At 37.5% G+C, this 16,223-nt stretch overlaps 1 protein-coding gene across 13 annotated transcripts in view; it reads right to left on the bottom strand.

Moving 5' to 3' along the window:
• Positions 1-16,223, bottom strand: part of ADAM32 (ADAM metallopeptidase domain 32) — a 174,478-nt gene that overhangs the window by 84,873 nt on the left and 73,382 nt on the right. For all 13 annotated transcript variants that reach the window (XR_004441834.1, XM_033231805.1, XM_033231812.1 and 10 more), the window contains exon 11: positions 12,185-12,321. Coding sequence is in view for 12 of the 13 variants with exons in the window: in XM_033231805.1 (XP_033087696.1) it covers positions 12,185-12,321 (137 nt within the window). In the remaining variant the exon portion in view is untranslated. The remainder of the gene's footprint in view (positions 1-12,184; positions 12,322-16,223) is intronic.

Raw genomic sequence — 16,223 nt, 5'->3', positions numbered from 1 at the left:
AATAACAAGAAAAGACACATTGAAGAGGGTAGGAATGACAGTTTTGCATTGCCCACACCATCCCTTCCCCAATCTGAAGCAGTGCACATAGAGAGTGAATTTGTCTTTTAGGAGAGGGAGAAAGAAGTGTGCATGGGACTCTGCCTGAGAAACATGTACCAGCCCCACTACCATAAAACAAAGCAACAGCTGAACCCCGTGGTCCATGATTCCAGCTGGTGCCCACAGACTTCTAGACCTGCCCCAGCTCAGAAGGCAATTCGTCACCCCAGCAGGATGAAGCCAAGCCTTGGCCAGCTTCACCACTGGCTGATGAAAGAAGCTTTAGACCATGAATAAATATCAGCAGCAATCAGGTAATAGTGACTGTGGGTGTTAGGTGAGCAAACCCTAACCATTACTGTACTGGTCTATGAGACCATGGGATTCAGGTGTGAGCCAGTAAGCTGCCAGTTGCAGTGGCCATGAAAGTGCACGCACACCTCTCCTGCACCTCCAGACACTGCAGTGTAGAGAGCGACTCCTTCTGCTAGGGGAAGAAAAAGGAAGTGAGCAAGAGACTTTGGGCTTGGAAACCCACAGAACTGTCTCTGATATTCCCCAAGTCCATCAGGGTTGGATACATAGGAATCTTCAAGAGAGCCACAGCATAATTGAGCTTAAGGTGCTATCTAGTGCTGAAATGGCAGCAGTGACCACAGTCTTAACTCATCAGCCAGTACTCTTGGAATTCCTGTAAAGTCCTCTGAAGAAGGACCAGTACAAACAAGGCCAGACTGTGAAGACTAGAAAAAATACTCAATTCTTTAATGCCCAGATATATCCATAAGCATTAATAACATTCAGGAAAATATGATCCCATCAAGTATAATAAATAAGGCACCAGTAACCAAACCTGGAGAAAGATGTGTGAACTCTTACACAGAAAATGCAAAATAGATCTTTTGAGGAAGCTCAAATAACATCAAGAAAACACAGAGAAACAATTCAGAAAATTATCAGACATACTTAACAAAGAGATTGAAGTAATTTTAAAAATCAAGCAGAATTCCTGGAGCAATAATAGATAAACTGAAAAATGTATTAGAGGGTCTGAAAAGCAGAAGTGATCAAACAAAAGGAAGAATTCATGAGCTCAAACACAGGCTATTTGAAAACACATCAAGAAGAAAAAAGAAAAAAGGAATTTAAAAGAACAAAGAACACTTATTGGATCAATGAGATAGCATCAAAAAGAAAATGTAAGAGTCATTGATCTTCAAAGGGAGTAGAGGGAGAGAAAGGGGGTAGAAAGGTTATTAAAATAAATAATAATGGAAAATTGTCCAAACCTAAATATAAATATCCAGTCATAAGAAGGTCAAAGATCACCAAGAAGAGTCAACCCAAATAAAACTACCTCAAGGCATAAATATAATAATCAAAATCTCATAGGTCAAGGACAAGAGAGACTCCTAAAAGCAGTAAGAGAAAAGAAGCAAATAGCATATGAAGGAGTGTCAATACATCTGGCAGCAGAATTCTCTATGGAAACCTTAAAGACCAGGAAGGAGTGGAATGACATATTCCAAGTCCTGAAGGAAAAAACTTTCAACCAAGAATATTGTACCCAGGAAAACTGTCCTTAAAAATGAAGGAGTGATTCAAAACTCTTAGACCAGCAAAAGTGGAGGGAATTCATCACCACCAAACCAATAAGAAATGCTAAAAGAAGTTTTTCAATCTGACAGAAAAGGATGCTAATGTGCAACAAGAAAACATGTGGAGGTATAAAAGTAAATAAATTTGGAACACTCTAACACTGTAACTATGGGGTGTAAAACATTCATATCTTTGGTATAAAGATTAAAAGCCAAAGATATTGAAAAACAATAACAATTTTTAAGAGATAGGTAATATAAAAATATGTAAATTTAGAGATCAAAAACTCAAAATTGGGGAGAAGGGAGTTAAAGTGTAGAGTTTTTTAGGTTGTGTTTGTTTCATTCTTTGTGATCAAAAAATGGGTATTATCAAAAAGACAAAAAAATTACACACTATAAAAGATGGGGATAAAGGCAATATCTTGAACATTCTTAGCAAAAATGTAAATTACACAACCATTATGAAAAACAATATGAACCTTCCTCAAAAACCTAAAAATAGGACTACTATATGATCCAGCAATCCACTACTGGGTTTATATCTATAAAAAATAAATCAGAATATCACAGAGATATCTGCACTCCCATGTTTATTGCAGCACTATTCACAATAGCCAATACATGAAATTAATCTAAATGCCCATCTACAGATAAACTGATTTTTAAAATGTGATATATATGTAAATGGAATATTATTCCACCATAAAAAGGAATGGAATCCTATCATTTCTGACAACATAAATGGAGCAGGATGACATTATGTTAAGTGAAATAAGCCAGACCGCAGAGACAAACACCACATGATTACACTCATGTGTGAAATTTTTAAAAAGTTGATTTCATAGAAATAGGGAGTAAAATAGTGGTTACCAGAGGCTGGTGAGGAGAAGAGAGAGAGGAAGACTGGGATAGGTTGGTTAATGTGTACAAAGTTAGCTAAACAGGAAGAGTAAGTGCGAGTATTTTATTACACAGTAGGGTGACTATATCAAATGACAATGTAGTGCATATTTCAAGATAGCTAGAAGAGCAGATTTTGAATGTTATTGCCACACTGAAATGATAAATGTTTAAAGTGATGGATATGGGAATTACCCTAATTTCATTATACAATATATGCAAATGTTGGAACATTACACTGCGCCCCCATATACACGTAAAAATTTTGGTCAATTATAAATGTTTTAAATGTATGAATAAGAAAGACACAAGTTGTCACTTTTAAAAACTACATATAAATTAAATTATCAAAATGATATATCAGGAATAGGAGGGGGCTTCAAAATGGCTGACTAATGGAGACTGGCACTTTTCTCATGCACAAAAAAGACCAAAAGAACAAGTAGATAACCAGACATTAAATAGAGGTTCTAAGAGAGAACACTGGAATTCATTGGAAAAGTGACAAAAAAACTTCTGAGGCATAGAAAGAGAGAGGAGCAAAGAAGCCAGCCTCGCCATAATAAGCTCAAATCCAGAAGCAACTCCTCATCACAAGAGAAGGCAAACAAGATCCCCAGCCACCCACATTCCCATTGTGGACGGCTGCAGTCCTAGTGATGGGACAGTCCCTCAGCCCACAAAGGCTCTGAGATTAGTGTAGGCAGGTGCCTCGAGTCCACAAGTTGGTATTGTTTCACAGAGGGTGTTTGTGCTGGGTCCCAAACACCCCCATCCCCCACCCACCAAGACACAAGCTGACACAGCACTACACCATTTTGAGAGCCCAGCCCCACCAAACCACCTGATTCAGGTTCGATCCTGAACTGAATCCCAACAGTTCCAGCATCTCCACATCCCTATCGTCCCACTGACATACCCCCACATCCACCCAGAGGGCTGCAGTGTCACAAAACAGGATTGACCCAGGAATGTAGTTGTGTCTCCAGCACTCCAGCTGATTCTGCATCTATAGCCCAGGAAATGAGTGGTGCAGTGCACCAAAAAGGCTACCTCAAGGATGAAGAGAACCAAACAAATTCTACCCAGAGCTTGAAAGTTTCCTGCCCAGGGCTGCTGCAACTGACGGCAAGCTAGAATCCTCCAATGTCAAGGTCACTGTGTATCTGCATCTACCTTCAGAGGGACTTAGGACTGGCCTGATAACATGCTGTCCTGGGGCCTGAGGACAAGCTTGCCCCACCTGCTGACTTCAGTGCCCATGCACACCATCTGGAGACCTGAGCACAGGTCCATTCTACCAACTGCCACCACTGCTGGCACCTGAGCATGTCACCTGGATGCCAGAAGAACAATCCACTCAAACCACCATCACTGCTGCCTTTGTATGCCACCTGGAGGCTCCAGCAAGCACTGCCTACTGCCACCACCACTGGTGCTGAAGGACCAATAAACCTGGCATCCTTGTCCTTAGCAGAACCTCACCACAGCATCCACTAACAATCACAGACCAAGCTACTGGGGAACTCATAAACACCACTGATGCTGCTAACAGACAAAGAAATCCTAAGGAGACTACAATACAGTGCTCACCAAGAAATAAGGCCAAAGAATCCTACTCAATCAATACTATAAATACATCTATAGGGAAAAGTATTTCCCCATTAAAGTCAATTCATAAAATTGTAAGAAGCAACTGACACACCAGATGTGCCGATATTAATGTAAAGACACAAAAAAGCATGAAAAAAGAAAGAACAAATATACCTCTAAAGGAATACAAAAATTATGCAGTAACGGAGCCAAAACAAAAAGAAATCTATGAAATGTCTGAAAAAAATTCAAAATAATGATAATAAAGAAACTTAGTGAGACAAAACAGAGCACAGATAAATAATACAAAGAAATCAGGAAAACAATTCATAATTTCAATGAGAAATTTAACAAAGGGATAGATATCATAAGAAAGAACCAAACAGAGATCTTGAAATTGATTATTTCAATAAATAAAATTAAAAATACAAAAGAAAGTTTCCACAATAGACCAGATTAATCATAAGAAAGAATTTCTGAACTTGAAGATAGAGCTTTTTAAATAACCGGATCAGACAAATTATATACATATATGACAGAAATCCTACATGACATATGAAACACCATACAGGAACCAAATATTCAAATTTTGGGACTAGAAGAAGAAGAGATGTAAAGGCACAGAAGACTTACGTAAGGAATAATAGCTGAAACTCTCCAAAGTTTTGCAAGACATATAGACATCAAGATACAGGTAACAAAAATCTCGAAATATATTCAACCAAAAAGGTCTTGTTCAAAGCACATATAGTCAAACTATCAAAAGTAGAAAACAAAGAGAGAATTCTAAAAACAGAAAGAGAAAAATATCAAGTCACATATAAAGGAATACCCATGAGAATAACAGCAGATTTCTCAGCAGAAACCTTATAGGCCAGGAGAGAATGAAAGTACATATTCAAAGTACTGCAAGAAAACAACTATCAGCCAAGAATACTATATGCAGCAAAGCTATCCTTCAAAAATGAAGGAGAAATAAAATGTCTTTTCCAGACAAGAAAAAAAAAAACAAAGAATTTGTCACCACTAGACTAGTCCTATAAGAAATGCTTAAGAGAATCCTAAACCAGGAAGTAAAAGGAGAATAGCTACCATCATGAAAACACATACAAGTATACAACTCACTGATAAAACAGATGAGAAGAGAAAAGGAGAAGAGAAAAATAAAATAAAATGTTAAATGTTATCATGACCCAAATTATCTAATGTAAAGGTATACAATAAAAGAGGAAGAAAGGCTGAGTGCAGCGGTTCATGCCTGTAATCCCAGCACTTTGGAATGCCGAGGTGGGTGGATCACCTGAGGTCAGGAGTTCAAGACCAGCATGGCCAACATGGTGAAACCCCATCTCCACTAAAAATACAAAAATTAGCCAGGCATGGTGGTGCACACCTTTAGTCCCAGCTACTTGGGGTGCTGAGGCAGGAGAATCATTTGAACTTAGGAGGCAGAGGTTTCAGTGAGCCAAGATCACACCACTTTACTCCAGCCTGAGTGACAAAGTGAGACCCTGCCTAAAAAAAAAAGGAAGAATGAAAGAAAGAATATATCAAACAATCAGAAAACATTGACAAATGACAGGAGTAAGTCCTAATCTATCAATAATAATTTCAAATATAAATGGCTTTAATTCCTAAATTGAAAAATATAGACTGGTTGAAAGGATTTAAAAATATATATGCTGCCTACAAAAACTCACTTACATTGTAAAGACATGTAGACCAAAAGCGAAGGAATAGGAAAAAAAACATTCTGGGCAAACAGAAACCAAAAGCATGAAAGGGTAGCTACACTGACTATTTATGTCAGAAAAAAAATAGATTATAGGACAAAACACATAAAAAGAAACAAAGTCTCCAATGATAAAGAGAACAATTCAGCAAGAGTATATAAAAATTATAAATATATATGCACCAAACACTGGAGCACCCAGATATATAAAACAAACATTATTAGAACTAAACAGAGAAATAGACCCCAATACAATAATAGTTGTTGACTTCAACACTCCACTTGAAGCACTGGACAGATCATCTAGACAGAAAATCAACAAAGACATCAGACAAGCAAATGCTGAGGGCATTAGTTACTGTCAGATGTGCCTTACAAGAGCTCCTGGGAGAAGCACTAAATGTGGAAAGAAAAGACCATTACCAGCCACTACAAAAACACACTGAAATACACAGAGCAGTGACACTATAAAGCAACCACACAAAAAACAAGTCTGCAAAATAACCAGCTAACAACACGATGGCAGGATCAAATTCACACATATAGAAACTGACCTTTAATGTAAACAGGCTACATGTCCCAATTAAAAGGTATGGAGTGACAAGCTAGAAAAAGAAATAAGACCCAATGATATGCTATCTTCAAGAAAACCATCTCACATACAATGACATCCATAGGCTCAAAATAAAAGAATGGAGAAATATCGACCAAGCAAATGGAGAACAGAAAAAAGCAGGTGTTGCAGTCCTAATTTCAGCCAAAACAGACTTTGAACTGACAAAGATAAAAAAAGACAAAGAAGGGCATAAAGGTTAGAAATGACAAAGGGGGTGTTACACTGACCCCACAGAAATTCTAATAACCATCAGAGACTACCACAAACACCTCTGGCACACAAGCTAGGAAATCTAGAAGAAATGAATAAATTCTGGAACACATACAATCTCCTAAGACTGAACTAGCAAGAAATTAACTACCTGAAAAGACCAATAACAAGTTCTGGAATGGAATCAATAATAAACAGCCAACTAACCGAAAGAGAAAACCCAAGACCAGATGGAGTCACAGCCAAATTCTACCAGATGGACAAAGAAGACCTGCTACCATTCCTGCTGAAACTCCTTCTTTACATCATATACATAAATCAAGTCAAGATTGATTAAAGACTTAAATGTAAAGTTCAACATGTAAAAACCCTGGAAGACAACCTAGGCAATAATCATTCTGTACATAGGAACTGGCAAACATTTCATGGTGAAGACTCCAAAATCGATTACAACAAAAACAAAAATTGACAAATGGGATCTGGTTAAACTAAAGAGCTTCTACACAGCAAAAGACACAATCAACAGAGTAAACAAACAGCTTACAGAACAGGAGAAAATATTTTCAAACTATGTATCTGACAAAGGTCTAATATCCAGTATGTATAAGGAACCTAAACAAATTTACAAGAAAAAAAACAAACAACCCTATTAAAAAGTGGGCAAAGGACATGAATAGGCACTTTTTAAAAGAAGACATACATGCAGCCAACAAGCATATGAAAAAAAGCTCAATACCACTGATTATTCGAGAAATGCACATCAAAACTATAATGAGATACCATCTCATACCAATCAAAATGGTTATTAAAGAGTCAAAAAAAAAAAAAAAACAAATGCTGGTGAGGTTGTGGAGAAAAAGGAACACTTATACACTGTTGGTGGGAGTGTAAATTAGGTTAACCATTGTAGAAAATACTGTGGTGATTCCTCAAAAAGCTAAAAATAGAACTACCATTCAATCCAGCAATGCATGCAGCCAACAAGCATATGAAAAAAAAAGCTCAATACCACTGATTATTCGAGAAATGCACATCAAAACTATAATGAGATACCATCTCATACCAATCAAAATGGTTATTAAAGAGTCAAAAAAAAAAAAAACAAATGCTGGTGAGGTTGTGGAGAAAAAGGAACACTTATACACTGTTGGTGGGAGTGTAAATTAGGTTAACCATTGTAGAAAACACTGTGGTGATTCCTCAAAAAGCTAAAAATAGAACTACCATTCAATCCAGCAATGTGATTACTGGGTATATACCCAAAAGAATATAAATCATGGCCGGGCGCGGTGGCTCAAGCCTGTAATCCCAGCACTTTGGGAGGCCGAGACGGGCGGATCACGAGGTCAGGAGATCGAGACCATCCTGGCTAATACGCTGAAACCCCGTCTCTACTAAAAATACAAAAACTAGCCGGGCGAGGTGGCGGGCACCTGTAGTCCCAGCTACTCGGGAGGCTGAGGCAGGAGAATGGCGTAAACCCAGGAGGCAGAGCTTGCAGTGAGCTGAGATCTGGCCACTGCACTCCAGTCCGGGCGACAGAGCGAGACTCCGTCTAAAAAAAAAAAAAAAAAAAAAGAATATAAATCGTTCTATCATAAAGACTCATGCACGTATAATGTTCATTGCAGCACTATTCACAACAGCAAAGACATAAAGTCAACCTAAATGCTCATCATTGGTAGACCAGATAAAGACAATGCGGCACATACACACCATGGAATACTATCCAACCATAAAAAGAATGAGATCATGTTTTTTGCAGGACAATGGATGGAGCTGGAGGACACTATCTTTAGCAAACTAACACAGGAAGAGATAACTAAATACCACATATGTGGGAGCTAAAGGATGAGAACACATAGACACATACAGAGGAACAACAGACACTGAGTCCTACTTGAGGGTGGAAGGTGGGAGGAGGGAGAGGATCAGAAAAAAGCAACTATTGGGTGCCAGGATTAGTATATGGGTGACAAAATAATCTGTACAACAAACCCCCATGACTCAAGTTTACCTATATAACAAACCTGCACAGGTACAACTGAACCTAAAATTAAAGTTTAAACACACGCACACAAATAATCCTACTTAAAAGTGGGCAAAGGATTTGATTAGACATTTCTCAAAGGAAGACATACAAATTGCCAACCTGCTGTCTTTTCTGACATGAAAAAATATTCAGCATCAGTAAGCATTGGAAATTTTTAAATCAAAACCACCATGAGATATGATCTCGCCCCAGTTAGAATGGCTATTATCAAACAACATAAAAACTAACAAATACTGGCAATGATGTTGAGAAAAGGCAATTCACATGCTGTTAGTGGGAATGTAAATTCACACAGCCTTGATAGGAAGTATTGTGGAGGTTTCTCAAAAAACTAGAACTAGAACTACAATACAAACCAGCAATCTTTGTACTTGGTATTTTTCCAAAGTGAAGGAAATCAATATATTAGAAAGATACCTGAACCTTCATGTTTATTGCAGCACTATTCACAATAGACAAAACATGGAATAAACCTAAGTGTGAATCAATGGATGAATGAATAAAGAAAATGTGGTATACATCACAATGGAATACTATTCAACCATAAAAAAAAAAATGAGGTTTTTTCATTTGTAACAACATGAATGGAACAGGAGGTCATCATGTTAAGTGGAAAAATTCAGGCACAGAAAGGCAAATATCACAATCCTCAATCATGTGCGGGACTTTAAAAGTTTAATTCATAAAGATATAGAGTAGGCACTTTGGGAGGCCGAGGCGGGCAGAACACGAGAACAGGAGATCGAGACCATCCCAGCTAACATGGTGAAACCCCATCTCTACTAAAAATATAAAAACAAAATTAGCTGGGTGTGGTGGCGGGCGCCTGTAGTCCTAGCTACTCGGGAGGCTGAGGCAGGAGAATCCTGTGCACCCGGGAGGTGGAGCTTGCAGTGAGCCGAGATCGCAACACTGCACTCCAGCCTGGGCAACAGAGCGAGACTCCATCTCAAAAAAAAAAAAAAAAAAAAGAGAGAGAGAGTAGAATGATACTTTCCAGAGACTGGGAAGAGTAGGTAGGGGAATGAAGAGAAGTTAGTTAATAAGTAGACACAGTTAGATAGAATAAGTTCTAGTGTTCAATAGCAAAGTAGGGTGACTGTAATTAATGGTAATTTATTGTATATTTCAAAATAGCTAGAAGAGGAGATTTGATATTTTCAATACAAAGAAATGATAAATGTTTGAGAGGATGGATATTCTAACTACCCTGATTTGATCATCACACAGGTATACAGATACGAAAATATCACATGTACCCAATAAATATGTATAATTATTATGTATCAATAGAATTTTTTCAATAATAAAAATACACTTAGACATAGTTTTACCCAAAAAAAAGATATAATGGAAGGAGCGCTTAAGTATAAAAATGAATTTAGTACAAATACATACTACTAATATTTTCTTGCTACTTAGTTTAAGTGAATGCCAATATATTAAGTCTTCTATATGAAGGAAGTGTAGACTATAGAATGAAACAAGGCTTTGAAATTAGATAAACTTGTTGACTAATACCAACCCTATGACTTATGAGGACTTAGTTAGGCAAAGTGATTAAATTATCTAAGTCTTAGTAGTTTCATCTGCATAATAGGGATAATGCCTGTCTACCTCATAGATAGGTGAGGCTGTGAAAATTAAGTATAATTAAATAAGTGAAGTATCTAATTTAATTATCTGACTTTTAATAGGTACCCAATAAATCACTGCTGGTATTACTGACACCTGCTAAAGTGTGTCTATTAATTAACTGTGTATCTAGTAAAAGTAGATCACTTTGGCTACTTATACTCCAGGGCTTTTTAATAAACACATTAAATTGAAATATGTAATTAATTACATGCTTTCTTTGAGAATTAACATAGAATAATGTGTGAGATGTACTGTGGATATGCAAAAGAGTTATACATGTGTGCTATTATTAGATTTTGTAAAAATTAATATAATACTCTACTTATACACAAGAGATTTGTAGGAAATTGGAGATTATATATGAAAGGTTTACTAATACAGGCTCAAAACCCAAGTCTGCCACAAACTAACCATCTGACCATGAGTAATTATCCTTTTTATAACTTAGCTTTTCATCTGTAAAAATGGGAATAATAGGAACTGTCCTGTAGAGATATTGTGAGAATCAATAAGTTAATATATGTAAAGTGCTTGGAGTGGTCTCTAGAACATAGTAAGTACAATGTAAATATTTGTTCATCTTATTATCATTAATCCTAGGCTCTGGGTGACCTACACAAAACATATTGTCCTAGCATACTTGAAAATAGCTGGCCATATGAACAATGAGCCCAAAATAATTATTCTCATATTATTGTGATAGATGAATGGATAGATAGATAGATAGATAGATAGATTTCATTTATCAATCTATATGGACATATGCATATCAATTATATATATACATATATGGATATGTGTGAGTATGTGTGTTTGGGTGTGTATATATACATATATACACACATTCCTTTTAGAGCTAATGTGTAATACAATTGCATGTGTGTATATATATATGAAATATGTTGAGTTTGAACTATACTTATGGGTATATATGTTGAGTTTGGGTTATTTTTAGAACATAAAAATTAACCCTTAAGAGGTGCTTAGGAGTACCCATAAAAATAATATGTTTTCAAAATTTAATGTCTTATTTTCACTTTTGACCTTTGACTGTTCTTCAGTAATGAATGGGTTACCCACATCATAGGCCATATCTACAAACAGAAAAACTACAAAATGCTAATGACACCTGCTGTAGTTCTTGTCTGATATACCATTTGGGGAAGATTAATAAGTTTAGAAATCACTGTAGCTAATCAATCACATACTTATAGAATTCTACAGTTTAGAAAACCCTTTCCTATTTCACTTTTTTTCTTTTATTCTTATATCACCCTGTGAAATAAAAGAATAGGCATAATTATTCCCATTTAAAGATGAGAAAAGTAAACCTAGGCAAAGTCAAGTAATTTATCCAAAGTCACACAAATATATATATAAATACATATATAAACATATATATGTATTTATATATATATTTGTCTCCAACTAGGACTTCTTACTCTTTTGAATGTTAAGGATTTTTTTTTTTCATAAAATCAGACTATTCTAAAAGCAAAACAAAAATACCTCATCTAAAACAAAGGCCACTTATTATGTTCTGCTGAAATATTTTTAAAGATCCTTACTAAGTGCTTTCATATTCTTTTGCTAATATATCTTGCAGATTGGATTTGTTATCCTGATTGTCTTTAATTTATACTTTATACTACTTTTACATTTAAAATTACATGTTTATACTTTGTAGTGAACTTGGCCCATTGATAGCTAATTTGTGCTTTAAGTAAATAGTAAATTTTCACACTCTGAATATTTAACATGAAATAAACATAAGCAATAAATATTTTGTTAAAACTTACAAAGCTTCTGGATTCATTATGCAGATGGATTCTGAACATCGACATTTCTTTGGATCATCATATGATATTCCCAGACTGAGTGCCAGCATCTGGGTGACAATAACTGAAAATGCCTCCAGAGTTATCTCCTTGGGGTACTATAATAACAACAAAGAAAATTCTAAGGAAAGATAATTCTCTAAAGGGTGGTAAAAAATAATTTTCTGATTATGAATATTTTATTGTTTTATTAAATGAAAAAGAATTAGGGAGATATGGATCCTTGAACAGGTGAGAAGCTGAAGCTCTTCTTATGAAGTTTTACTGAGATAGAAGCATATTGAGTGTATGCCAAGCTTTGTGATCATGTAACAATTGGACACCTAACATAATTCTTAGGTAGTTACTATCAATAGACAAAAGAATTGTTTTGATAAAGAAAATATACATTACACTGTTGGTTATATAGACCAGAATCTTCAACTTACCTAACTTCTTACAATAGCTCTAATACTCATTTTGGATAATCCATATCATCTCCCCCAACCCCCAGTTCATGAAATGGCCATTAACCAAATTGCCCAATTTAAGTGCTCACCCTGCTGCCTACTAGGAACCTCATTGACATAGTGACTAGTATGAAAAGAAGCCACAGAAAACAGATCCTTCAGATGGCACTATTGGATTAGGTTGTTCATATATTTAACACAGATAACTTCCTTGCGAAAAAGAAATGGGGCATTGGTAATTTATGGTATGAAATGACATCATGATTTCTCAAATTATTACCAAAGCTGGCATAGGATATGATGCAGGAGGAGGAAGATAAAGGCATTTAATTGTTATGGTGACAATAGGGATAATAAAGATTTTGGGGTCAACTAATTTCTTATAAGAGCCCTAAGGGATGCACATAATGAAGAATAGAAAGGGAATATTGCAAATGAGCAATGGAAAATGCAAACGGGGAATCAGAAAGCCTCTGCAGCAGCAATGAAGTAACTCATGTGTGGTCATGGATTGACATGGCTGAGGACCAAGCTGGAACCCACCAGATTTGGTGGGAAAAGCATTAGAATCTGAAAGTTGGGAGGCAAACAATTGGAATAACATCTCTTTACTTCCCTTGCCAGCAGAGGAAACCCTCTCCAAACAATGAGAGAGCCCCTGCATTTAAAAAAAAAAAAAAAAAAGTTTTAATGACGATAGCTGGAACATTAGTCTCACTACCCCACATTGCCTCTAGGTCCAAATCAAGAATTAATTCTCAACATGGTCTTGAAGGAGAAGTATCAATGTACTGCTCTGGAAGGGGATAATTTATACTTTGAAAGGGATTAATCAGACAGTATGAAATAGAAGGCTGTACTGGAACAAATTTATTGTAATTCATGACTCACCTGGGATTTTGTATTTAATATGCCAAGTAAAAGCAGGAGTCATGTTAACTGAAGTTAGACTTAATGGGAGCCTACTGTCAGTAAGGTCAAAATAATGGAGCTTTCCTGGCATACTGTATGGTGAAAAAGTGCTGAGTTTCAGGAATATGGTAATATTGAATGAATCTACTGTGTGAAACCTGTTGGGTAACTACCCTTGATCAAACATTCAATGAGAGCTGGGAGGATATTTCCTTCAAGACACTTGGAAATGCTTTGCTGAAAGACACACCAATATCATCAAAAATCTCTGCTGGTTGTTGTTTTGTAGACTGGAGATGACGGTAGCACATAATGCAGTGGATCTTGGAGTTTCACTCTTGCTGCCTAGCTTGGAGTGCAATGGCATGATCTTGGCTCACTACAACCTCCACCTCCTGGGTTCAAGTGATTCTCCTGCCTCAGCCTCTCAAATAGCTGAGATTACAGGCACCTACCACTATGCCTGGCTAATTTTTGTATTTTTAGTAGAGACAGGGTTTCGCCATGTTGCCCAGGCTGGTCTCAAACTCCCGACCCTCAAGTGGTCCACATGCCTCAGCCTCCCAAACTGCTGGGATTACAAGCATGAGCCACCACGCCCAGCCGCAACAGGAACACTGGGACCAGGAGTGTTACAGGCCATGTGGCACGGCTTAACTGAGACAAGGTAGGTGCAATTACCACCCCAAGCTAAAGGGGCTTACATACTATCAAAGCTGTTTTGACCTACAGGGATTATGATAATTATTTCAGGGACCCTAAAAATAAAATATATAAGCATCATACTGAAGGTTTTCTTGACATTCTACGTCTGGTGGCAAAAACTTAACATGAGTTGCTGTGATGCAGATTCCCAGACTTAAATCAATTCACAACCTCAGGGATTCTCAACTAAGAGAGCACCTTGAAAGACGGAACCTGCCATACAGATGAAACTGCGACTATTCCTCCAAGCCTTCCACAGAGGGACCTGGAGCTATTCACTAGAATAACTGTGCATGCAGGAAAAGAAAATCGCTAGGACTTCTGGTGCTTATTGGATTCTGAGTCAGAACTAAAGTTACCCTGAAAAACTGAATACCACCTTAATCTACTGGTCCAAGTGCAGCCTTATGGAGGTCAAGTAGTCAGAAGAAATTTGTTTCAAGTTCATCTAACAGTACATCCAAAAGAATTTCAGGTATGTCCTACTCTTATTTTCCAAATCCCAGAATTATGGCTGGAATAGAAATACTAGCATATATTGTCTGCTGACCAATGGAGTGAGACATATTATTGACAGGGAGGGCCAAGAGGAAGTGCCTGGAACTGCTCCCAAGATGATAAATCAAGAGTAATATGGCATCCCTTAGGGAATTGCATACTGCATATATTAGCGTCACCATTAAAGTTTGAAATTGTAGGAGTAATGATGCATGTCACATAATCATTTAACTTGTTTGTTTGCCTGGTGCAAAAGATAGATAATGACTGTAAATTATCCTCTGAAACTGATCTGGCTTTCTATATATCTAGGGCACTCTACCTGCCATCAACAGAAGCCAGTGATGAGCCTCCACCATAGCACTACACCCCTGTTGGATTAGCCAGTCAACTGGAGATGGGTTTATTACAGTGGACTGCTCATTCATTGAAGGAGCAATGATTTGTCCTCGTGTATCCCAGGTATGGATTTTCCTTGCCTGTCTGCAGTGATTCTAAAGCACCACATTCTTGTGCTTGAAGAATGTCTTCTGCATCACCACACAATATTGTTTCTGACCAGGGTCACATCTTGTGGCCTAGTATTTATAGAAATGGGTTCATTACTACAAGATTTACTTATCACATGTCCTGTAACACAGAAGCAACAAGACTATAATGGCTGGCTAAAGATTCAATTGTGGCCCCAGCTAAGGAACAACATCCAGAGAGGTAGGAAGGATGTCACTAATGATTTTTTAAATATCCTAAAGCAGCAACCAAAACTTTGTGCCATTTCTCCCGTAGCCATTAGGCTTGAGTCTAAGAATAGAGTGAGTGTTGATGAGGAAAAATGGGATGGGAATTGCTAGATCAGTTGCATACTAGCTGGCAGAGGCTGTGGTGACTTACTATACTATATTGGGAATATACTATGTTGGGAATAGCCCCAGGCTGGTGTGGCACTGCATGCAGAGTTACTCTGGGCCTATGGTTTCTGGTATGGTAGGGGTGAATCAGAGGCAGGCATTTAACTTCCCCACCATTCTGGGACCATTTGTGAGAGGCTCACTCCTGTCTCATCACACAGGAATCACTGGGAGTGCTGGTAGGGTTAAGCCATCTGGGGTCAGTTGGAGATGAAAAACAGTGGTGGGGCTCACAGTGATGAGCACATGATTCTTTGGGGTTGCTGTTCATTCTGGCCCACGGAAGTGCCACACCAGAGAGACTAGCTAACAGCATCATGCTGCAGGAAACACGATACAGATTCCAAACATACAAAAATACTGCCTAGCCAGGGAAAACAACCTACAATACTGCTCCATCAGAAACAATCACAGAACCCAGCCAGTATCCCCACCTGATGGTAGAGTCCAGCCAGTGGTCTCACTAGACCACAGAGCACAGCCAGCTATACCATTTGACCTCAGAGTACGGGAAGCAACCAATCCCAA

Source organism: Trachypithecus francoisi, unplaced genomic scaffold, assembly GCF_009764315.1.
Source record: "Trachypithecus francoisi isolate TF-2019V2 unplaced genomic scaffold, Tfra_2.0 Contig01440, whole genome shotgun sequence".
Lineage (NCBI taxonomy): Eukaryota > Metazoa > Chordata > Mammalia > Primates > Cercopithecidae > Trachypithecus > Trachypithecus francoisi.
Note: the sequence above shows the minus strand (reverse complement) of the source record. Positions and strands in the feature narration are given on the sequence as shown.